The sequence below is a fragment of the Nematolebias whitei genome, chromosome 2, assembly GCF_014905685.2.
Source record: "Nematolebias whitei isolate Nwh7 chromosome 2, NemWhi1, whole genome shotgun sequence".
Taxonomy (NCBI): Eukaryota; Metazoa; Chordata; class Actinopteri; order Cyprinodontiformes; family Rivulidae; genus Nematolebias; species Nematolebias whitei.
Window position 1 is genome coordinate 30084597 of NC_056499.1, and position 26036 is coordinate 30110632.

The window sequence follows — 26036 nt, forward strand, 5'->3', positions numbered from 1 at the left end:
TATATATATATACAAATTAAAATAAGATGGCACAAAAAGTAGCCAAAACAGCTAGATTATAAGGCAAATGTAGAAAAATTTAAAACAGGAACATGTCTACATTAGTCCTTGCTAGGAGTCCAACAGATTCTTAGTCACTTAGAGAGGTCAAGGTCGAGATCTTCAGATCTTTTTGCAAGATATTCCAGGAAACAGGAGCGGAGTAGGAGAAGGCCCTTTTGCCAAGTTCAGTCCGCACTGTGGGAACACTGCAGGTAATAATGTCCTGAGAGGGCACACTGTAGCTGCACTCACGTAGAGACATGTAGGAGGAGATGTATGAAGGCAACAGACCAAGATGCGATTTAAATATGAAAATGTACCAGTGGGAGAGTCTGCGTGAAGTTAATGATGACCGGTTAACCAGTGAATACAGGGTGTAGTGGTGGGTACGATAATCACAGCCAGTTATGAATCTTAGTGCATCATGATAGACAGCATCCAACATCTGCAGGGTGCTTGTAGGAGCGTTCATGTAAATAATGTCACCGTAATCAATGGAGGGAAAGAAAGTCACAGATACAAGGCGTTTCCTAGCATTCAGAGTTAGACAGGATCTATTTCTGAAAAAGAAACCCAGTGTAACTTTCAGTTTCCTTACTAGGTTTTCCACATTGAGCTTAAAAGAGAGATGCGAGTCGACCAAGATACCCAAATATTTATAGGAATCAACAAACTCAATGGGGACACCATTTGAGGATAAAATCGGAGGAAAAACTGCTGGGACTGACTTCCTGTTTGAAAAAAGCATCCCTTTGGTTTTATTGGCATTTAAGACAAGTTTGAGGCGGAACAAATCAGACTGGATGATGTCAAATGCATATTGCAAAAGCTGGAAAGCCTTAGCAACAGTTTTAGCTCAACAATAAACAACTGTGTTATCGGCATAGAAATGTATAGATGCATCAGGGATGTTCTGATATACTTTACATATGTAGATTGTAAAGAGGGTGGGTCCTAAGACTGAGCCTTGTGGTACACCATTGTTGACTGTTAAATAACTGGAGGAAGTACCATTATGTTGAACACATTGCCTGAGAGATAGTTAGAGAACCAACCAATGGTGTGATCTGAGAAACCGATTTCTGAGAGTTTATGACACAAGATGTTATGATCCACAGTGTCAAAAGCTTTAGACAGGTCTAAGAAAAGTGCAGCACAATAATCTTTAGCATCCAGTGCTTCAACAACGTCATTAAGAACCTTCAGTGAAGCAGTGGTTGTGCTGTGTTGTTTCCTGAAACCAGATTGATGTGGAGGTAAGATGTTAAATGAGTCCAGGTAATTTTTGATTAGAGAGTTTATCAGTTTTTCTAGAACCTTGGCTAAAATGCAGAGTTTAGAGATTGGTTGATAGTTGTTCAGTGAGGTGGGGTCACCTCCCTTCAGCAAAGGAGGAACAAAGGCTGTTTTCCAAGTGTCTGGAAAGGAGTTTTGGCTTATGGAGAGATTAAAGATGTGGGTCACAAGGACTGTGAGCACTTTAAGAAATAAAGTGGAAGTTCATCTGGACGTGCAGATTTTTTTAGAGTCTAGATCTTTTAATAGTTTATTAACCTCACTGACTGAGAATGAGGAAAGAGAGAAGGTGTGATTTACTCAAGATCGACTTGTAGGAGATATATGGTTTGTAGAAGTTTGACTTTTAGAGGAAGTGGCTGATTTTCCATCAGTAACTATGTCAAATAAGGAACTAGAAGCAACAAAATGTTTGTTGAAACAGTTCAGGATCTCATGTTTTTTGACACAGGAACAGAGTTAACAAGAAGTTGTGATGGGAGGTCAGATGATTGGGGGGTGCTTGAGAGAAATGTGATGGTCTTCCAGAATCTTTTAGGGTCATTTAGATTTTTGGAGGTCTGAGATAAGAAATAGTTGCGTTTTGCAGCTTTGACGGAAGTTGTGCATTTATTCCTCATCTGCCGAAAACTCAACCAATCAGTGTCTGAGTCAGATTTTCTCGCTGCAGCCCAAAGATGATCTCTCCTGTGCAGGAGGTCAGCTAGCTCTGGAGTAAACCAGGGGCTGTCTCGTCCCTTTATTCTGAACTGACGAAAAGGAGCATGTTCGTTCACAAAATAAATGAAACTATTATGAAAATAGTTCCAAGCAGTTTTCACGTCGTCAGTTAATAGAATACGATGCCAGTCAAAGTGAGACAGATCCCAGAGGATCTACTGTCATTTTCATCACATGTGGTACATGAAGTGGAACAAAATTGTGTACTCAAGGTCCCAGTTTCACCCCAAAATAGCAAAAATATAAAGTATAAAAAGAAACAGTATATAAAGAAGAACAGAACATAGATCATGAACTATCAACAGCATATCTGTAGGATTTTGAGGATAAAATTGTACGAATCTGGACTTGTGCGTGCTTTTGTGAATTAAGTGTTAATTGCCCCCATATTATAAGGATCTAGTGGTGGACTTACAAGGTCCAGTCTAGAGTTTTGTAACACATGCAGATAATGCCAAGAAAGCTTTTTTAAGAGATTCTTAGATTCTGATTTTGTGGGCCGATACCAATTTTTGATATTTGTACAACTAAGCGTTTAACTTGTGACCTCTTTGCTGTGTGGCGGCAGCATTGATCACTACTCCAGTGTACTGCCCTCAGTACAAATATATTTTTTAATGAATTGGTATTTAGTTACATCAATCAGTTTAATCCTGCTGCAGTAGATTTTCTGGGATTCAGAGTGTGGAAAGAGCTTTAGTCTGACTGACAGACTGACGGAAAGATTTCACACTGCTGCTCAACACAGTGTTAGTGATCATGTCCATATCATATTAATGTCAGCACCAGCAGGGAAATTACATTTTTACCTGTAAAGGTAAGATGAGGTACGGTGGTGGCCATTAGAATAAAAAGTAAGAACAGAAAGAAGAGTAATGTCAGTAACAGTAAGAACTAAAATAAATTGTATTTAAAATGTATCTGCTGGCTGTAAAGATGTAGCTGAATTTTAGTAAAGAAATTTGATTTAATAAATAAATGTATGATTAAATAAATCATTTAATATTTAGGTTTGTCTGGATAATCTAAAATTGGTATTATCTGCCGCAGTGTTTTCTTATGTATTTTCCATTCAACCTTTATTTAAGGAGGTTAATCCCATTGAGCCATGGGGACTCATTTACAAGAGAGACCTGAATTTTAACAAAGAATGATGACAACAGTGGATAACAACGACAACAATAGACAGTCACAAATGATTCATACAAATTTAAGTGGGGTTTTTTTTTTTTTGGGGGGGGGGGGGGGGGGTGTTAACCATTGGTATATAAAAATGTATATATTGTTCCTCAGTTCTGGGTACTGTGTCCATTAAATGTAAAAAAAAAAAAATAATTTGAGAAAAAAATATTGTGTTACTAAACGTCTCTGTCACTAGAAATTTATAAATAATCTCCTCCAGGTTATTGAAGAGAGAGATTTGTTCTAATAAATATCAACAGAAACATAATTACTGTAAATTTAACTTAAACATCAAATTACATCTATTTAACCTTGTTTTGTTCACCACATTCAATTTTACCCTCATAAATTCTCTATTTTAAAACAAATTAGCTGTTTTATATGATGACAAAGAGGAAGATCGAAGAGGAGATATATGGATGCAGTTAGGGAGGTCATGGAGGTGGTTGGAGTGAGGACAGAGTGAGATGGAGGAGGTCCCACTGTGGAGACCCCTGAAGAGGGAACGATGAAAGTAAAAGGAGGAGGAGAAGCAGAAGCAGCTTTGTATGTAACTAAGAATTCCTACTTTGGACAGAGCACCACAAGCCTCAGAAACAAGCTAACTCTTTTCTTTTTTTTCTACTGAACTCCAAGTTTACAAGCAGTGGTGTATTTACCGTGAGAGGAGGCGGTAAATCTGTGATGTACTGTAATGTTCAGTAAAGGACTATGTGGTAGAGTCATCCTGACACTACTTTTCCCGGAGGCATCCTTGAACAATTTAAGTGGCTTTGCTGCAGAATCATAAAGAACAGACAGGTGTAAAGACACCTGAAATATAATTCTAGGTCCAATCCGCAGAGCACAGATCACAAGTCAGTGGAAGGACAGTGTTGAATAATCTAAACACTCTGCCCCCCTAAAGAGCAAAGTAACACCTTTGAGCAGCAATAAACAGATGGGCACATGGACGATTTGTCCCAAGGGCACACACACACATATGCAGTCACCGAGTTTTGGCCTACAAGCTCAACCTCTTCTTCAAAAAGCCCCACAAACTAAATCACATACATGTGCCAGCACACACATATTTTCTCATTTTCTTTTTGTATTGTTGGCTTCTCCTTCTCTCTCTCTCTCTCTCTCTCTCTCTCTGTCTCACTCACACACACACACACACACACACACACACACAGAGAGACAACACGATGTGCTAAGCCTTGCGATTTGCCAAATGGCCTCGTGGTGTGCAGGAAATGTTGAGCTCAGTGATCTGTGACAGTAAAAGCCCCACAGAGATGGCCACTGATCTTAACCTGCAGGGAAATGGACATCACTCACACAAACCAAAAACACTTTGCTAGCATTAACACAGGAGACATCAGCCGTGATCGAATGCATCCTCCTCTTACACAGCCAATACCTACACACACAGCTCCTCATGTACTGCTAGAAGTTGTGTGTCTGTGTCCATCCTGGACAGATCTCTGATTTTCTCATCAGCTACAAGCTGTACGCTGTTTCACAGGGGCCCCATTAGGGGTGTCTAATTGGTTCTGCCCCTCTTGTTTCTTTGTGTCAGTGTCAGTGCTGCTGTCCAGCTCTACTGTACAGTGTCTTCGTGCTAAAGGTTAATCTATCATGGGGAAACAAAAGGAGAAGCAAGCTGCCAGGATATACAACCTAAGGGAGGACCTCAGGGGAGCAGAGGGAGTGTTTGAACCTGCTATGGTTATTTCATTCATACTCACACTTGCACCAAAGGCTTCATATCCTTTGCACGTGTCAGTAAATCAGTGTCTCCTGCTGCTGGAATCAGAGCGTTAGGTGAACATGGGATTTGTGTTATGGAGCCAGGTGTGCAGAGAGGCAGCATCTGGCCTCCTATTAGCTGCTTGTTGATGGTTACTGCTGACAGTGTAGAAGCCTAGACTTCCCAACAGCGATCAGGACTTTCACAGAATCCACACCTGTACTTGTCAGCTTTGCTTTGATTGTTACAGCAAGCAAGAAACAGACAAAATTTGTTGACATGAAAAACAAAAATGTGTGTTTCAATGTGGATCAGGGCATAAGATAAGTAGTTGTATCAAGAGGAAAAGATGACTGATTAGGAGGTTGTGTTTGAGTTCAGTTCTTTGGCTTTTTTAAGCTTAGATGCAGCATTTCATATGTGCCTCAAAGATAAATGAAGATGTTATTTTTCTTTACATTTTACAAAAACATATTTTTGAAAGATGTTTTAGTTTTTCTTTGCAGAAAGTTAGCAGTTAGCTTTTCCTTTTGAATTTGATGAGATGACTCAAGTCATGAATAACAAGCTTTAGATAAAATAATATCCAATTACCCTTTTCCGGCTCAAGACCATGGCCTCGGATTTGGAGGTACTGGTCCTCATCCTGGTTGTGATCTACAGCTTTTGCTGGAGCGGTTCGCAGCCGAGTGTGAAGCAAAGAGGATGAGGATCAGTGCCTCCAAATCTGAGGCCATGGTCTTGAACTGGAAAAGGGTAGAGTGCCCTCTCCGGGTCGGAGAGGAGGTTTTGCCCCAAGTGGAGGAGTTTAAGTATCTTGGGGTCTTGGTCATGAATGAGGGAAAAATGGAGCAAGAGATCGATAGGCTGATAGATGCAGTGTCTGCAGTGAAGCAGGCGCTGTACTTGTCTGCTGTGGTAAAGAGAGAGCTGAGTCAATAGGAAAAGCTCTCGATTTACTGGTCCATCTCCGTTCCTACCCTCATCTATGGTCATGAGCTTTGGGTTGTGACCAAAAGAATGAGTTCTCGGATACAATCGGCCGACATGGGTTTTCTCCACAGGGTGTCTGGGCTCTCCCTTAGAGATTGGGTGAGAAGTTCGGTCATCCGGTTGGGACTCAGAGTACAGCCGCTGCTTCTCCACGTCGAGAGGAGCCAGTTGAGGTGGCTCGGGCATCTGGTTAGGATGCCTCCTGGACGCCTTCCTGATGAGGTGTTCCAGACACGACCCACCGAGAGGAGACCCAGAGGAAGACCCAGGACACCCTGGAGGGACTATGTTTCTCGGCTGGCCTGGGAACGCCTCGGGATTCCCCTGGAGGAACTGGCCCAAGTGGCTGGGGAGAGGGAAGTCTGGGCCTCCCTACTTGGGCTATTACCCCTGCAACCCAACCCCGGATAAGCGGAAGAAAATGGATGGATGGATAGAATATTCAATTAGATATTTTGTTAACAGACAGTGTTGACTGTAATGGGTATACCATAGATGGTTCTCAAGTGACGTAACAACATGCCAAGTATGTGATCGGTTTGCCATCGTTGTGGGCACGCTTTCGCAGAATGACCGGAGATTTGACGTAGCTGACAGTGTTAGACAAATGTGGACTGAAGTGAAAATACCTGCTTTTACAAGAAGAAACGAACAACTTTCCCTGCTAGAAGTTGAAGTCACCAAGAAAATATCTCACGTGCGTATCCATATGGAGTGGATAATTAGACTTGTCTGAAATAAATACACCATCCTACAGGGCACCTTACCAATTCTTCCTACAGAGTTTGTGTGTTCATGTTTGCCGACAGCTTCTTTGTTTCAGCCTGGTTGGTAGCTTTTTTTCTCATTTGGTCAGGATGCGGTTGACGCTAGAAGCTAAACGCTAACCCACCTAGTTAGGTTGATGATGTCAATAAGAACAATCTATTGTTAAAGTTTTAAACAAAGCTTGCATGCAAAAAGCAGCACTTGAATATTTGTTGAGGATCTGTCTCAACTATTACCACTTCAAAGTTTAGGTTGATGTCTGTAAAATTATCTGAGTATTAGCCATTTTCATGTTTTCTGAGTTGAGTTGCCAGTGTTCACCATCTTGAAGTGGGTTGGCTCTGTTTCAGAGGAACATCAAACTGTTGCTTTCTGCAAGTTTCATTAAAATTTGCCCAGTAGTTATTGAGGTATTTTAGTAAATGACAGGCGCACATACTACATGTCAGTGGCAAGCATTCATCTCACTCCATAAATGCTTTACAAAGCAAACGTTTTTTCTAAAACTATGTAAACACTGGTCTGACTTTTTTTAACACATTGTTTTTATATCTAATTATTTCATGTGCAACTGATCTCAGATCTAACAAAGTTAAACCATGTCCTCAGGATGGTTTAAAAAAAAAAATAAATAAAATAAAAAAAAAACGTCCAGAGGACCTGACTTAACTTTGTTAGATTTTTTTTTCTGGATTATTGAGCATGAATCAGGATATGATCTCAGATCTGTTTAAATGTGGACAGAATAATCTACAGAAGCTTTTTTGAGGGTGATTTATCGATGTACTGCCAGTCTTCAGAGTGGTCAGTGCATCGTGGGAATAAAGCATCTCAGTTCTCTGATCAAAGTACATGCAAAATACAGTAAATTTTCAGTCTGCTGAACTATAATAGTGGAAACAACAGACAGAATCAACACAACTATTCTGGACTTAGCAGTCAGGAAGCTACAGGGGGTGGCTAAGTACATGTTAGGAAATGGGAAATCTCTGAATAAACATAGTTATTTACCGACTGGAAATTCTCACAGATGACAGCCAACTCAGTGGGGTTAGGGGGGATTGACGTCCTAGCTTCTTTGCTGCAGCCTAGAAATAAGGAGCTCAGCCCCTTTCTGCTGTTTTTACATACTGTAAGTGTGTCATTTTCTAGAGGAAGTTCAGAGACAAAAAGACGACTAAATGAGGCGACTAGATGTTACTAAACAAACCACCAAGCAACCAACCAAATCCAGACAAGCTGCACAAATAGATTTAATGTCTGTGAACAAAATGAAAATGTCCACAGAACAACCTGAGTTTTGTTTTTCATTATTTATAAACCATAATCATCAAAATTACAAGAAATAAAGACTTGAAATATTGTTTAATGAATCTATATGATTTTCATTTTCTTAAATGATGGACAAAAAGGAACTTTTTCATAATATTCTAATGTTTTTAGATGCACATGTAGAACTGACTTTGAGGCAGACAAATAAACTTTACCCAGAATTTATTTATTTTGCAAATGGAAAGAAAACAGGACATACATATCTCTGAGACATCTCGTCTCTTTCAGGCATTCGGAGCTTCATATTTTGGCTCCGTGTATATTTATTTTTTACGGCGGCACTCGTGTCATTATGCTCCCCTGCACACACAGACAGTAGTAATCAGGCCACTTATCTTCCTCAGCCTTCGCGGCTCTCCAGGCGTGGTATCAAACAGAGCAGCTCTGACAAGCTGAGACTCCTGTAGCTCACACCGTGGCTCGCCTTTAATATCAATTGATTATTTTTTTTCTTCACTCATAAGAATTCCGTTGGCAGAGGATAATATTTCTGAGCTGAGGCTGAGGAACAATGTATCGCTTTCTCAGTCAGGGCGCCTTTGCAATTACACCAGTCAGCAGCATGCAATCCAATTCTTCACTCGGTTCTCCTCTGTGGAGGTGATTCCACCCTCCTTCCCTCCATTTCTTCCCCTCCCTCTCTTATCTTTTATCTTTTTTTATCCTTCCATCCCATATAGCTGTCTGTCTTTTTCCCGCCATGTTGGCAGACTGCAAGAATTCCCCTAAATCAAACTCCAGCTTCATCAATACTTCTTTGTCAGATTGTAATTATCCTAAAATTACACAAGATAAAAAAAACTTCATATTTATATCATGTTGTATGAATTAATGACATTTTTTGAAAAAAAAAAATCCAACTTAAGCATTTAAAAACCACATTTTTCTTCCCCCACTACACAGATTGAAAATGATATCGCATTTCTTTTATGTTTTCTCTCGCCTTTCAATATATTTCTCCTAAAATCCCCAGACACTTTAACATACCCTCATGAAAATAGGAATCTTTGAGCTACACTGACACCGACTTCCTGAGGACGATGCTGAGCCTGGAGCCATTCAACTGTGCAGGGACATTAAAAGAAAGGATTATATTTCATTCAGATGGGATTGGGGGGGGGGGGGGGTGAAATAAAGTCCTCTGCTTCTTTCTTAACTTCGTGAAAGTCTTTGAATGTTTTATTCCTTTGTGATGTGACGCTCGCTTGAGGCTGCCTCCCTCGGGCTGTGCTTGGCCTGCCAGCCCACTAGGAGAGACCTGACCTTGAAACCATCTCATTCAGTTCAGAACAATATTCTTTGACTTCCACCGTGTTCCCCATCCATCCGTTTATTTTCTTTTGCTTATCCAGGGTCGGGTTGCGGGGGTAGCAGCCTAAGTAGGGAGGCCCAGACTTCCCTCTCCCCAGCCACTTTGGCCAGCTCCTCCAGGGGATTCTCAAGGCGTTCCCAGGCCAGCTGAGAAACATAGTCCCTCCAGTGTGTCCTGGGTCTTCCTCTGGGTCTCCTCCCAGTGGGATATGTCTGGAACACCTCACCAGGGATGCGTCCTGGAGGCATCCTAACCAGATGCCCGAGCCACCTCAACTGGCTCCTCTCGACGTGGAGAAGCAGCAGCTCTACTCTGAGTCTCTCCTGGATGACCGAGCTTCTCACCATATCTCTAAGGGAGAACCCAGACACCCTGCGGAGAAAACTCGTTTTAGCCGCTTGTATCCGTGATGTCGTTCTTTCGGTCACAACCCAAAGCTCATGATCATAGATGAGGGTAGGAACGGAGATGGACCAGTAAATCTAGAGCTTCGCCTTTTGACTCAGCTCTCTCTTCACCACGACAGACCAGTACAGCGCCCACTTCACTGCAGACGCCGCACCTATCCGCCTATTGTTCTCATGCTCCATTTTTCCCTCATTCATGAACAAGACCCCGAGATACTTAAACTCCTCCACTTGGGGCAGGATCTCCTCCCCAACCAGGAGAAGGTACTCTACCCTTTTTTGGCTCAAGACCGTGGCCTTGGATTTGGAGGAACTGATCCACATCCCGGTCGCTTCACACTCGGCTGCGAACTGCTCCAGTTATAGCTGTAGATCACGACCTGATGAAGCCAATAGGACCACATCATCTGCAAAAAGCAGAGACGCAAGAGACACTAGGAGGGACCTGACCTTGAAACCGTCTCATTCAGTTCAGAACAATATTCTTTTCACTTCCACCGTGTTCTCATTTTTAATTATCGAACAGAGACATACTGTGGCCTGTTCGTCATTAGGTCAACTGCTCATCAGATGTCATTAAGTATGTGAGTCCACTTATTAAAATATGTTAGAAACTTTATAGAAATTGTAAAAAAAAAATCACATTTTAATTAACTATTTTCAGTTTATTTGATTAATTCTTAGTGCATTCAAACTAATACCTTAATTACATGTGCCATTTCATCAGCACCAAATCCATCTTTATTGGGTTGCTAAATTAGTTTTGTCACAAATTTAGATTTGCGACTCCTCAGGCAGCTTTGGAATAGTTCATACAGGGGATACATCACAGTGCACATCTTAAAAGGCAATGTTGTGCTATAACGTTGTACGGTGTGCTTGGAATTCACAAAATAATAAAAATTAAACAACTTCCCCTTACCTGTCAATGGGGTTTTGGCAAAAATAAGTGAGAAAACTCTGCTGTCTTTGGAGCTCTATAGATCAGGCATTTTTTTTCACAAAAAATAAAATAAAATAAAAATCATTCAAAGATTAATTGAGCTGAGGGTTAAACCTTGCAAAAATTAACTGTCTCATGGATTTCACTCATTCTGAATTATAGTTTTATGGTTTTTGAAGATTTTTTCAAGAGAATGTTCAACTCTTGTTATTATCGCACTTAAATTTCTTTCTCCAAGTGGGTCTCATGAATATTGGACTTAAGGAGCGTAGAGGGTGCATTGTTGTTGTCTTTTTGAACTATTTCAGTCCAGCAAAGTGGAGGTCCAGATGACCTGACTGAACATTGTTGGATTTTTTTACCTGGATTATTGAGCATGAACTTTGAAGTACAGCAAAACGTTTTCTGCATACAGAAATAATTGAAATGGAATCATTTGATCTGTAATGACTCCTGTTTCTGTGTGTGTATATATGTGTAGTGCAGTACTCTATCTCCAGTTTTGTTTTTTGTTTTTTACTTCAGACACAATCTGAGCAGTTAATTAATCTGTCTGTGTATGAACATGAAATCTGGAAATACGGAAAAATAAATTGTGAGCTCTTTGTTTTGTCCATTAATCAGTTCGTAAAGCTCTGTCAGCTACCAAACCTGCAGCTATGCATACAAATCTGTTTTTGTTTCCTCTTCTGTCATTTGTTTTGCATCCCGTCTTGGAATATTACTGAGTTTTGATTGGGTTTGTGACGGGCCTGTTTTGACAGAAACATCTGAGGTTTGAGTCTGGGAGTTGTTTGTTTGCTTGCAGGCGATTTGTGTGTGAAGTGTAAGACACATGGGTGGCAGGGAGTTGGAGAGAGTGAGAGGAATCAGGAAAGAGAAGAAGAATAGAAAGGTGTGACTGAGCTGAAAGGGGGAAGCGAAAGATGAGGGAAGGAAAGAAAGAAGGTAAAAAGAAACCATAAACATTAGGGAGGTTAGATGGAAGACTAGAGGTAAAATTAAAAGAGGGTTACAGGAATGAGAGGAGGATGATAAAGTAAAAATCTAAGGCTGTTATAAGACACAAAGAATAGATGGAAGACCAGAGAGTGAGTTATAGAGACATCAAATAATTATCAAGGTCAAGGTCTATTTTATTGTCATTCATATCACACGTGGTACATGTGGTGGACAGAAATTGTCTACCCAGTTACATCCAACAAAAGTATAAATTGTTAAGAAAAACTGTAATAAGATCTAAGATATGAACTAAGAAATACGCTAAACACTAATAGTGTAAAAACAATACGCCGAACAACAGCAGCACGAACATGAGTCTGTGTGAGTAGATAAGTATGAATGAATACAGCAGCGTGAAATAAATCAGCAGCACATGCCAACCATCAAGTGGCGTTACAGGGATTTATTTTTTTATTTTTTTATTTTCACTGTGATTATCCTGATTAGAGATTCATGAGTCTAACAGCCTCAGGGTAGAAGCTGTTCCTCAGTCTAGTGGTTCTACACTTAATGCTCCTTAACCTCCTGCCTGAGGGGAGTGGGACAAAAAGTGTTTGCAGGGTGAGTGTGGTCCTTCATGATGCAGGTGGCCCTCTTCCTGCATCTGGAAGTATAGATGTCTGTGATGGTGGGGAGGCTGACTCCAACAGACTTCTGTGCAGCCTTCATCACTCCACACAATTATGGACAGAAGACCTCAGAGAATAAACAGAAAGGAGAACAAAATTACTTGTAGGGACAAAAATAGGAAAGTTAGGAAAATATTCAGTGAAAATGTCAAGAGCAAGGTGAATGGAGGGAGAAATAAAGGAAAATGTGGAAGGCAAGAAGAATAGAGACAACGAGAATGAGTGTAAGTAAAAGAGAAGTGAGGCAGAGCGATTGAAATAATCTGAAAATGGAAAACTGAAGATGAAAGACAAGTAGAAGGAAGGGAGGAGGAAGCTAGGACAAAAGGTCACTGAGAGGAAGGAAATGAAGGAGCAGGTACAGATCCACAGATATAACAACATCAGGAACAGAAGACAGGGAATAAGATGAAAAAAAGATTTTAAAGTTTAAGGACCGAGGGAGACAGGGGGTAAATTAGGACCAATGCATGAGGAAGACAAACAAAATGGACAGATTAAAGGATATTTTAGAACGGTTGCACCAAGAGAAAGACAGAATAAAAGGGAAGACAAGGAAACGATCTCCTGCATTTCTCATCTCGTGTCACAACTCAGTGCTTTTAATTTTTGGAGGAAGAGTCAAATGAAGCGAAGCTGCAATTCATTTCTGATCTGCGGGGACTCACAGCAGCGTTCTTCGGCAAATGGCTTTTCACTTTGTCAAATTTAATGCTGTTGTATCTCTGAGGGGCAGAACGCAGCCAGCAGATCTGCTGGAAGCCGCTGCAGGTCCATCCTACAGCTGCACGTCTTTGTGGCTCCTCTTCGCAGCATGGTCCATGTCAAAACAGCTTCTAGTGCCTTTTTGACATCTTTTTTTTTTCTTGTTGTTGACAGGGTTTGTGGTTTCATGCCGTCTTTTGCTGCATTTTTCCCTTCTATAATCTGTTTTAGCACCGTAATCTGCAATTCTTTCATTATATTTTTTGTAATCTCAAGCACTGAGCTACAGTTTAGCCTCTTGCCAATTGAGATGTCTATTTCTGTACCATAATCTGCAACTTTTCCTAATACAAGTACTTTAATCTCAAGCTTTCAAGAGTATTTTCAGTTGTAATGTTCAGAGATTTGCTGTCACTTCCCCTGCTTTAAACAGCTATTTTGTCTTTCCAGGAAGGCATGTTTACTCTCTAGCAAAGCTCTAGTTATTTAATTATGTTGTAACAGATGTGGTTCCTCTCTTTGTATTAATGTGCCTCCATCATTAGTCATTGTGTGTTTGTCAATGCACACAAAGACAGATAAAGTGTTTGTTCTTGCTGTCATGGGCTGTTGTTGTGCTAGGATGAGTCTCTTTCACCTGCTGTCTGTGTCAATAAATCTATTTTTGTCACATGAGTTTTCTCTGTTTTGCTTCTTTTACACTGCTTACTGTGCTTTACGTATTGTTTCTGCTAGTAACTAATTATCAAAGGTTAAATATGACTCAGGAAGCATCTAATTATGACTTTCTCTTTGGAAATCAAGCATTTAAGAAAATGCCATGTTTAGGTCTTTTGTTTTGAAGCATAAGTTAAATTAGTGTTACTTAAGCACTCTTCACACTGGTTGACAATGATGCTGCAGTGTTAAAAAAGAACAGAGATCAAAGGTCATGCTCAATAATTCAGGTAGAAAATACAGCAAAGTTCAGTCAGGTCCTCTGGATGTTTTTTTTTTTATATGTTTTGTCCTTCATCCTATGGACTTCATCAATCTGAGGAGCCACAAACAAACTGAGTCCCTCAAGCAGCACACTCACATCGTGGACCAACCAGTTTGCTGGTGGTAAGATGGTTTCTGGGGCCCACCCTCTCCTCCGTCGACTCCTCTGAGTCAGCGTCCGTTTGTTTGTGGTTCCTCGGTTTGATCCAGTCCTTTGGGTGAAGGACAAAACATCTCAACATAAAAAAAGAAACCATCCAGATGACTGACTGAACTTTGTTGTATTTTCTACCTGGATTACTGAACATGAACTTTGATGTTTCTAACCATTTTGGCTATGGCTGCCTCAGAGGACTTGACGGGGGAGAGGGCTGGCACCAGAAACCATCTTATCACCAGCGAACTGGTTGGTCCACTATGGGAGTGTGCTGCTTGTTGCACTCAGTTTGTTTGTGGCTCCTCGGATTGATGAAGTCCTTTGGATGAAGGACGAACCATCTCAACAACAAAAAATAAAAATAAAAAACCATCCAGATGACCTGACTGAACTTTGTTGGACAGAACAGATGATTGTTTCAAGATCTTGTTGAAATCTTCCACATGCATTTGCACACCAAGTGGGCTCCCCGTTACGCATGACAGAACATTATGTTTTTGAGCTTGCACAACACTTTTGTAGCAAACTTTTGTGGCAACAAATCGCAATCAGATGAAGCGTGTGGCAACCTCCTCATGACTTGGGGCCTGTGTGCACCCAAGTGGCTTGAATTTGAAGCCAGACTGGTCACACTAGGCTGAGATTGGGGTTGTGACAAGGTCATGGAAACTATCATGCACACATGGTCCCAGAGAGTTGTGGTACGGTGGACATACTGTGTAGAGCCTGATGAGGGTGTAGGAGAGCTCCTCAGTGTTTTGGGGAAAAAATATGCACAAATCCTGTTTCGTTAAAAGTAAGAGCATAGCAGCTTTCTGATTGTTTTCACACTAAATGCTTGCCAATTTGTCGCAGTCCAAACCCGTTTTAGTAGGCCGTGTAGGTCGTCGCCCGGTGTGAAGGTGACCTAATCAGTAGGTTATCAACAAACTGGAGCTATGAGTTGGTCAAATCTTTTTTTAAACAGGTACAACATAAACAAAAGACTTTTCACAGATGATGATTTATTGCCTTTCTGAGATTTGTTTTTCCATTTCTTTTTGTCTGATAACAGAAAATAGAAAAAGGCTGCATAAATGAAGAATAAACATTTTTTATCTGGCCCTGACCAGTCCTGCTCAGACTGCTGAGCTTTTATATTGGAGGTGAAGATAAATAACCTTTTGCTGCTGCTGGTGCACAGTGGGTGCATGCAGCTGAAACATTTCCCTAAATGACTTCTAGGATAAAGATTGCATCTTGGAGTTAAGTGCTACAGAACAGGGTATCATTTTTTCCCCAGTGATTAACTGTTGATTAATTCTTTTATTAAGCCTCTGTAAGAAGTGTGGTTTTTGTCCAGAACAAACCCAGCTGGGTTCTCCATGTGGGTCCACGAGGAACCAGTGAACCTTTTTCTTGTTTTGAAGACTTTCTGGTGTTTTTGTTTCTTTCCATATTTAAAGCTCTTTGCTGGATTTATAGGTAATTACTGTACAGCCACTCTGCTCCCTCCTGCCAGTTCTTGTTAACAGCATGTACCTCACACTTTCTACAAAAGTTCTCAAGTTAATATTAAATACTTTGTTGTATTTTTTTTAGCTTATATCTGTGCATTTAGTGATTCTGTCTATTATGCTAAAATAATCCTAGAATTCATATGGTTGAATAAATATAAAGTGCAGCGATAAGATGTTGGCGTTAATAGACTAATTTTGTTGCTCTGATTTTTTTGAACGCCATGACTTCTGCTTTAGTGAAGTTTTATCTTCTGCTGGTGTCTTCCTCTTTACGGTATTTATGTATTAATTGTTCTGGTCTAGTAAGCTGGATTCACCTCACACCAGGCAAAGTAATGGTTCAGTTCCTCTGCCAGCAACGATTCACCTCCCACAGCTTTGGGGCTGGCTCTGTTGTTGGACATGTGCTGGATGCCCAACCACATTTGTATGCCGTTGTTACTGTCCAGATGTTTTTGTCAAACTTCCTTTTATACTCAGACTTGGCCTCTTTGATGCCCCTTTTTAAGTTGGCATGGGCTGTGCTGTAGATGGCCTTTGTACCAAATGTGAAGGTAGTATTCCTTTCTTTCAGCAGCTTCTGGACTTCCCTGGTCATCCAGGGCTTCAGATTAGGGTAGGCTCGTATGTGTTTATCTACGGTGGCAATAAATGTGTAGTTCTTAATGTAACAGTACACTGTCACTAAACATTTCCATGTCGGAGTTTCCAAAAATATCCCATTTGGTCCTATTGAAACAGTCATACATCTGCTGAGAGGCTCGATGCAGCCAAGTTGTAACTGTCTTTGTACTGTTGGGGGCATCGTTCCTAAGTGGGATGTATGCCTGGATTAAAAACAGTGACATGGTTAGAGTGGCCCAGGAGTGGTAGCAGTAGTGTAGACTTTATCTAATGTGTTGGCACCTCTGGTGACATTCTTAATGTGCTGATGGAATTTAGGGAGCACAGGTTTTAAATCCACAAAGTCCCCATCCATGACATACACAGTGTCAGGGTGCTTAGTCACCTATGTTGCACATGTGCACTACTGGTGGCTGCAGTCAAAAGTTTTTCTCTACTAATAGTTACAAGAAATGACAGAGAACCAATTGTTATTTTGTGCTATTCACCCTTCTGCAACATGTATGTACCGGTACATCTCTCTTTTAAGCCACATGTTGAAAACTTGATAAAGAAACTGAAATTAAAATTGGGTTTCTTTTTCAGAAATAGATTTTGTTTAACTCTGAATGCTAGGAACCACCTTGTAACTGCTACTTTCCTTCTGGTTATTGACTATGGTTACATTATTTATATGAATGCTCCTGCAAGCACCCTGCAGATGTTGGATGCTGTCTATCACGGCGCACTAAGATTCATAACTGGCTGCAACTACCGTACCCATCACTGCACTCTGTATTCACTGAACTGGTCATCATTAACTTCACACAGACTCTCTCACTGGTACATTTTCTTCTTTAAATCATTCCTTGGTCTGTTGCCTTCATCCGTCTCCTCCTACATGTCACGTTGTCAGTGCAGTTACAGCGTGCGCTATCAAGACATCATTTCCTGCAGCATCCCCTCAGTGCGGACTGAACTCGGCCAAAAGGCCTTTTCTTACTTATCTCCTGTAACCTGGAACACCTTACAAAAAGATCTGAAGCTGTTGACTTTGACCTCTAAGGGATTTTAAACAACTGCTCATTGCAAAATTCAATGCAGACGTGTTCTTGTTTTTAGTATTTTACCTCATTTCATAATGGAGCTTGATTTTATTTTGTTTTATATCACTACTTTTATTTACTTTTCATTTTATAAGCATTTTATAGCTGTTTATTGTTGTATGTACCTTTATCTCTGGTTTTATCTAAAACAGGTCTCTCTTGTAAATGAGTCCTCGTGACTCAATGAGACTAACCTGTATAAATAAAGGTTGAATTGAATGTAGGAACAAAATCAATAAAATACAATACATGTTCACCAAATCAATCAATCAATCAATTGTATTTCTATAGCACATTTCAAAAACCACAGGGGTAGCCAAAGTGCTGTGCAATAAGACAAAAAGATAAATTCATTAAGACAATAAAAACATACAAAGCATATACAACCAAACACAATGCACACCTCATCTTACAACACCCTTACTCAGCACTTATGGCAGTTTGGATGAAAATGCAATCATTTTAAAGCAACAATACAATAGTTCATAATTTCTTATTTGGCAGCACTGCCTGGCATGAAATTGCGGTATTTCAATGTAAATCTGTTCTTTTTTGTTTGTTTGTTTAGTTGTCTTATTAAGCATTGAAAAAACACAACATTTTCACAAGTGGTTCTCGTGTGAACAGGGCTTGATTGTGATATCGTTAACCTCACTTGGTATAGGTGATGGGAAAAGTAGGTACTGAATGTAAATTAGCCGCATGCTGTCACCAGACATTTCTTTGTTCTAACTGTTAATGAGTCTGAAATTCTATTTTGAGCTGCATTAATCCTGCTATCCAATAAATTTGGGATTTTTTTTGTTAACCATCATGCAGATAAATGGTACTTTTTTTTCTTCTCTTCTCCCTCAGCATCAAATGCTCTTCGGTCACACTACGTTGACATTTGTAGGGAGCCTCTGAATGGGTTGTTTAAAGAAACATTTGAAGGCTCATCTCTTTTTCCTCCCCACAGCTTCACAGTGGTGTGTGAACTACTGAAAAGAGAAATAGAAGGAAAGCGTATATTTTACGTCTTCATCATGCATTTTTTATATCTTCTTCTTTACCAACTTTCCTTATTTTTCTAAAACTATAAAGCCAATGAACAAACTGGATCTTAGTAAGGCATTTTTCCCTTGTAAGTCTTCTTTTTTTTACCACTGGTTCAAGGTTCAAGGTGACTTTAATGTCATTCACATCACATGTGGTACATGAGGTGGAACGAAATTGTGTACACAGGATCCCAATTACACCCAAAATTAGCAATTATATAAACCATCTAAAAAATAACCTGTATACAAGGATCTAAGATATATGTCAAACAATAATAATATAATATAATATAATATAATATAATATAATATAATATAATATAATATAATATAATATAATATAATATGGTGTATTAAACAGCAGCCTGAACATGAGTCTGTTGTGAGCAGATTGGTATGAATATAGCAGCTTATGGTTAAGAAATCAACAGCATGGATAAAGTGTCAAATCTCTAATAAAGTAGCATTACAGTGATTTTCTGGTTAGAGATTCATGAGTCTAACAGCTTCAGGGTAGAATCTGTTCCTCAGTCTAGTGGTTCTACACTTGATGCTCCTCAACCTGCTGTCTGAGGGGAGCGGGGCAAAAAGTGTGTGTGCTGGGTGAGTGGGGTCTTTCATGATGCAGGTGGCCCTCTTCCTGCATCTGGAGGTGTAAATGTCTGTGATGGTGGGGAGACTGACTCCAACATCTTCTGTGCAGCCTTCACCACTCTCTGCAAAGCTTTTCTTTCTGCAGCTGTGCAGCCTCCATGCCACACATTAATGCTGGAGCACAGGATGCTCTCCACTGCACACCTGTAGAAGGAGGTGAGGACTGAGCTTCCCAGACCAGCTCGTCTCAGCCGCCTGAGGAAGTAGAGTCTCTGATGAGCTTTCTTGATCAGGCTGGTAGTGTTGTGGTTCCAGCTGAGGTTGTCATTCAGGTGCACACCCAAGTACTTGTAGCTGGAGACCACTTCCGCCGCAGATCCTCTTATGTGCAGGGGTGGTGGGTGTGTTTGCTCCTTCTGAAATCCACAATCCACTGGAGGTTGAGTAGTAAATAAAATGGTTTTGCCTAGGTCATTGTGTTTGTATGTATGTATTTTTGTAACCAAATTTACAGATATCGAACTAAATGTTTGGTTTCCTGGAATCTGAGTCACCTCCAACTTTCACTTCAAGCATTAACTGATTGTGTGAGATATTTACTGGTACTTAAAATTTTGGCATTACCTTTTGGAATCAAGCCTGTTGGCAAAATATCTTCTGAAATGGACATATTTTAATGAAACTCTTAAAAGCAATCACTGAATGTATGTCAAAAAAATTGAATAACCTTTGAACTCAACTCAATTCAACATGGCCACCACAGCTTATCAAACTTAGACAACACCAAAATGACCATTACTCTTTCAGTTTTACATAATGTATATTGAGCTAAAGTTGTATGTGTTTGTAACTGTAAGTGATTCATAACACATAATCTCAGATTGCTTTAAAATAAAGTGTGTAACGTTATTTTCGAGATTTGACAAAAACACCTATAATGCTGTTATTTAGTAAAACTCTTGCATGCAGTGCAGCGGATAGTGTGCATTTCTTTGTGGAATGATAGATATGGCTTCTCATCCAAGGAGCTTTCTCAATTCAAATTGCAAAATGTTGAGGTTCAAGTTTCCAAACTCTAGTGATCTTCTACATTTAAAGCAAGCTGAGCTACTGTATTATGCAATTATACCTCTTCTTCTACCTGAGGATTGTTGGTCTCTGAATTGCTCTGTCTCTGGCCTGTCACCTAGGACCAATCTGCCTTGGGAGACTCTATCAGGAATCATTACCCCTGACAGTAGCGCTTCCTAAGATCATTCAGACACACACACACTCCTCCACCACGATAAAGTGGTGATTCGCAAAGGAGAGAATCTGATCTTCATGCAAGATATTTTGATCTGATGCATGAAGGTGCAAATTGGCATGAAACTATCCAGGGATTCAATTCAAAGCTGCACTGAAAAGGTCAGGACACTCCTCACTGCACTGAACTACATACACAATGCATCTGTTTGAGTGTTTTATACTTTGGATGAACCCATTTTTGTCTCAGGGTGTTGTTGAGTTTTAATTTCATTAGGATGTAATGTTTGGAGAACATTATTCTAAGATGTTTAAACACTTTTTTCACTTATGGCAGCTTACTACAATTTAAAAGCTTCGAACTTTATAACTTTCCCATTTGGACTGGGGTCTCTTTTTGGATCGGCAATAAAACATCTTCAAACATCAAAAAGAAGTCCAGTTGCCTTTGATTAAACTCACCAGGTCTACAGGTATTATTTACGGTCTGGTAAAAATAATTTACTATCAACTGAACAAAATGGAGGACTTTTTTTCTTTTGTCCAATTGTGGTGCTCCTGTTCTGTTTCTTTGCCAACAACTCCAGGATTTGCCATGTTCTATGTATAAACATGTTTCTGTCGGTGTGTTTCTGTGCGTGAACATCCCCGCTCTGAGAGTGAGATGAAAGGCTGCTGCTCATGCACACGCTGCTGTCTTGCTCCTAAATGGCTCTGAATACTCTCAGTGCAGTGATGATCGGCTCTGCCTACAATTTACTTACACAGAAATGGGAATACTGCAGCAAACAAAAAAGAGCAAAAAAGATGAAAGGCATGGAAGGACAAACACAGAAAACTCAGTAATATACCTATTGGAGAGCAAGAAAGTCATGCAAATACACATCTGTAAACCTACCAGTGATAAAAGTAAGAGAAAAAAAAAGAAGACTTTCACATATAAAAGAAACATCAACATTCAAAACATTTTATTATAATCTTTAAACATTTAATACAGATAATCTTGTTTCCTTTTCCAGCAAGCTTTCAATCTAAAGGTTTGTTTTAATTCAGAACTTTTGCTCGTCCATCCATCCACTTATCTGAGATCGAGTCAAAGAGGCCACAGCTTAAGCAAAGATCCCTCTTTACTTCTACCACCTCAAGCTCATCCAGAGGGATTCCAAAGTATTCCCTGGTCAGGTTTCAGATACAGTCTCTCCTGCAAGTCCTGGTTCTTCCCTGAGGTCTTCTTCTAGTATGACACATCTGAAACATCGCTCTAAGAAGACATTATGAGTGCATCCTTAACAACCTGATCCTGGGTCAGGGTTTCATAAGTAACAGAGCAGCTACCTCGCTGCGATCTATTGAAAGACAGCCCTTGAACAACTGAGTGGTTAGAGCAGTCGTCCTCCAATGCAAAAGTCGGGGGTTTGATTCCACCAGCAGTCACATGCCCAAGTGTCCCTGGGCAAGACACTGAACCCCTCATTTCCTCCGATGTGTGTCCCATTGGTGTATGAATGTGTGATCTAAAGCACTGATTATTTTTTGTATAGATCTAGTAGAGTGCTGTATGAAGGGGTAAATGAGGGCACAGATTGTAAAGCACTTTGAGTATCTTAAGATAGAAAAGCGCTATATAAGTGCAGTCCATTTACCATTCTTACTGTCCAAATTAGATATTTTCATTGTGGTGAAGCAGTGATTATACTTACCAAAATAACCAAATTCGTCACCCTATACCCAAGGGTGAGTCCAGCCACTCTGCATTGGAACCTCATTTCCACTCTATTTCAATTTGTATTCATTGTCTCATACATTTGATCATTTCCCATAGCTCATGACCATAGGCGAGGGTGGGAACATGGAGAGCTCCCTATTCATCCTAACAGATTGCTACAACATCTGCATCACTGCATACCCAATCCCAAATCTGCCCATCAATGCCCCACTTTAGTCTACTTCCACTTATGAACAAGACTTCGAGTTACTTGATACTTTTGGACTATTGCTCTTTCCCTAGCCAGGGTAGGCAATCTGTTTTTGTTTTTTTGTTTTTCACTTGATGACCATGGCCTCGAATGTTGACGTATCTTTAACTTGACTGCTTCACACAACAGCAAAACACTCCAGTTCCAGCTAGAGGTCTTGCTGCCCCAAACTAGAAACACTCTGCTCCTTGGTTGTGCCTAGAACGTCTGTACATAACACGCGGGTGTGTGTGTTGTTTTCCTTCACCCATCAATCATCAATCGTACTCCAGGCAACATGAGTGATGTGTTGTGTACAGATCTGACATCTTTATTCCGACACTGTGCAGTTTCTTTGCTACATACTGTATTATGTACTTGGCCTGTTGTGTACCCATACATAATTGTATGTAGGGAATACCTAACAATAGACCAAAATTTTAGGTAACTCTTGATGTCACCTTAATCCATAAAAAGCACTTTGTGTGATATATATTAACAACACACATGTTTGTAAGAACAGAAACAGCCTTTTAATTTCAATTACACCTGAAGCGATCTACCTCGAGCGGGGTGATTTATTGTAGGATTGCTAACAAGCAGACCTAATGAAAATCATATGCAGGTAGCCTAATCATCTACCATACAGACCACTTGTTTATAATCTGACAAATCTAATCGACTATAGGTGTGACAAAGACGTAGACTGGTGCTTGTTAAGTTGCTAAAAATATTCAAAAGCTGTGCAGTTTGACGTTGAGATCTGTAAAGGGCTGGTGATGCATCCAGAATGTACTCGTCCTTCCTGACAGGTAGAAAAGCTACACACACCCAATCCCCACCTCCTAATGTTAAGCATGAAAGCAGGGAGCTGTGATATATTGTTTTGCCCCAGACCAGGGGTCTGCAGCCTTTCTCATTTCTTTTGCAGATGCTCTTTAACTTTTTGCTTTAAATAAATAAATTGTTGGTTTTTTTCACAATTAAAAAAAACACAGGTCTGCACAGTTCAGTTTTTTTTTTTTTTTTAAACAGTATCCCCCCCCCCACACACACACACACACACACACACAAAATAATCTGGTCTTTTCGTTTGTCTTAAATCGTACAAATATCAATAAATTTTAAAAATCATTAGATATTTTTAGCTTTATAATGTCACCCCTACTCCTCCAATAAACCTAAGTGGCCCACCAGATGATAATCACAGTTGTAGCAGGTTGTTGTGGCTCTGGACACTTTTAATTTAGTGAATGAAGGTGTAAAAATGGCTCTTTTGATCGTGAAGGTTGCAGACTCCTGCCCCAGTCCCACAGTAACGTGTATCAAGTAGTTTATTAAAACACAGAAGTACCATAAGTTTAGTTTTCTAGAAAGTTTGTGTTAGTCTTTTTATACAGTACAAGGAATATAAATATTTGACTTTCATCTGGCTTGGTGTGTTGCTGTACATTTAGAGCTGTGAGACTGCACTCGTAAAATCAATAAATGGTAAAATACTGTATTCAGGGAAATGCATTAAAAATGTGTTGGCTCCTAAAATAACAAGGCTCTCTGACCTTTAACATTTCCTTGACCTTTGTACTTTGATGATACAAAACAAGCAGTAACGAGTTTTGATTCATGCTGCTTTTGTACAGTCCACTCCTGCTGAAACATATATATATATATATATATATATATATAATTTGCATTTCTAATATAAAAAAATAGATTGCTGAGCTCAGTAACAGCATTAATATTCTGAACTTCATATTCTACACATCTGTTTAATGGTATTTCGTCGTCTTGTGTTGCGGTTGCTGGAGAAACCATCTTTGCTCTTTCTCTGACTTTGTCTCTCTTGTCCTTGCTAATTTCTTTCTCCGTCGCTCCTGCTAAGTGCCTCCACTTCTCTCATCAACCTTTATTGGTTATTCAGAGTTGAAGCAAGAGTGAATGGGGAGGGGGTAGGCAGTAATAACGAAATCTATTGTTATAAAAGTGAGTGAGCTGAATTTAAAGCTCATCCACTGCCTACTCTGCATGTCTATCTATCTATCGATCTCTCTAACGATCTCTCTATCTGTCTGTATGTCCGTCCGTCCGTCCATCCCCCCCCCCACACACACACACATTTATTCCTGTTCACTTATTTTTCAGGGTTTGTTTTAATATAAACGTCAACAAAGCATAGAAAATAAGCAACACATGCAAATTGTGCATAAAAATCTATTTATTTATCTTTTTCTTCTTTTGGCTGCTCCCTTCTGCAGGAGTCGTCACAGCTAGCAAACCCACTTAATAAATTTGGCAGTCGTTTTATGCCCGATACCCTTTCTGTCGCAGCCTGGGCTTGAACCTGCAGCCTCAGGATTATGAAACCATGGCACTGACCACTGACCACTATTGCCTTGTGTAATATTTATCTAACTAACCACTACATATTATAGCTAATACATGCAGATGGGAGTGAAGAAAAAAAACAACAAACTAAAGTTGTAGATGAATGTGATCATTGGTAATCCATCTGTTTGGATTTAACAGCATTCATGAGTTCGATTGTGTCTTTGTAAACCAACCAAAGTGATGCCACAACTGGTGCAACATGGAACAGAATGGTGGTTCTCACATTGATCTTTTGCCTCTCTCTCTTTTTATGTTCACAGGGACCCATAGAGAACGATGTTGTGATTCATGTGGCCCTGATAGCAGAAAGCCAGAGGTAATAATCAGTGTGTGTGTGTGTGTGTGTGTGTGTGTGCGTGTGTGCTATATGTGTGTTTTCACAGGCCGTAAAGGGAGGTTATTTTCTGCTTCTCTCTCCTCTCAGCTCTGTAATTGTGGTGAGCTTAGCCTGACCTCCACCATCATCTGTCACTCTTTTTATTGTGGGCTTGTGTGTGTGTGCATGTGCGTGTGTTAAACAGGGTTAAATGACTGTCAAGCTTGTCAACCTCCAATTTCAATTAACACTGATGATAAGGTTCTTATTAGGACTCCTACATCATCACCGTCATCAGTATTATCATCATCATCATCATCTCACAGCAGTCTGTCAGCTGTGGAACTCACTGGCTGCTGTATACAAGCTCTATAATGTACAGTGTTTCATTTAGACAGCTTTGCTCATGTTTTATGTTTATTAACACAAGTAAGCTTTTAATTTTTAGAAACACCAATAGATTGAGCACAGATAGTCTCTTAAAGCTCTAGATCTATTATTCCAATGATTCCCAGCCTGTTGCATTAACAAGGCTGTCAATATGTTTGACATGTACAAAATAATACATTAAAAACATCATCAAAAGTCAGGGCAAACTCTGATTTACATTACACACTGTTGTTAAACACAGGACTGCTTTTTAAGAGTTTTTGTGTTTATGTAATAAAATAAAACTAGTTAAATTGTTTGTATGTGACAGACTGATGAACATTTATTTATGTTTACAAATAGGCCAAATGAATGCAGCATCCTCAAATACATACTGCTGGCAAACTGGAGAAAAGAATTAAGGCTCTATCTTACTGGGCAGCAACTAGTTGGCTAACGACATTCATGAAGGAGTCTCCAGAATGTCTCGCAACATTCGAGGTGCTTCTCAGTTTCCTTGTGGTAGTAGCAGAGGTGATTATAGGCCTGTTGGTGTAGTTTGGAGCATGTTCAGATAAATTTGTACCATGTTCCACAAAACTAGCTGCAGAGTTCCCTTCCTTCATCAGTCAAGGAAACACACAACACAAAAGTGATTCTTCCCCCAAACAGCTTACTCCAAAGTGGAACAAACCAGTTATGTTGGTGCTAAGATGGTGT

The 26036-nt window shown here is 40.0% G+C and overlaps 1 protein-coding gene across 1 annotated transcript in view; it reads left to right on the forward strand.

Moving 5' to 3' along the window:
* Positions 1-26036, forward strand: part of phkb (phosphorylase kinase, beta) — a gene marked incomplete in the record, with an annotated part of 145326 nt that overhangs the window by 83215 nt on the left and 36075 nt on the right. Inside the window, 1 exon segment of the mRNA XM_037694140.1 lies at positions 24892-24947. Coding sequence (XP_037550068.1) covers positions 24892-24947 — 56 coding nt within the window.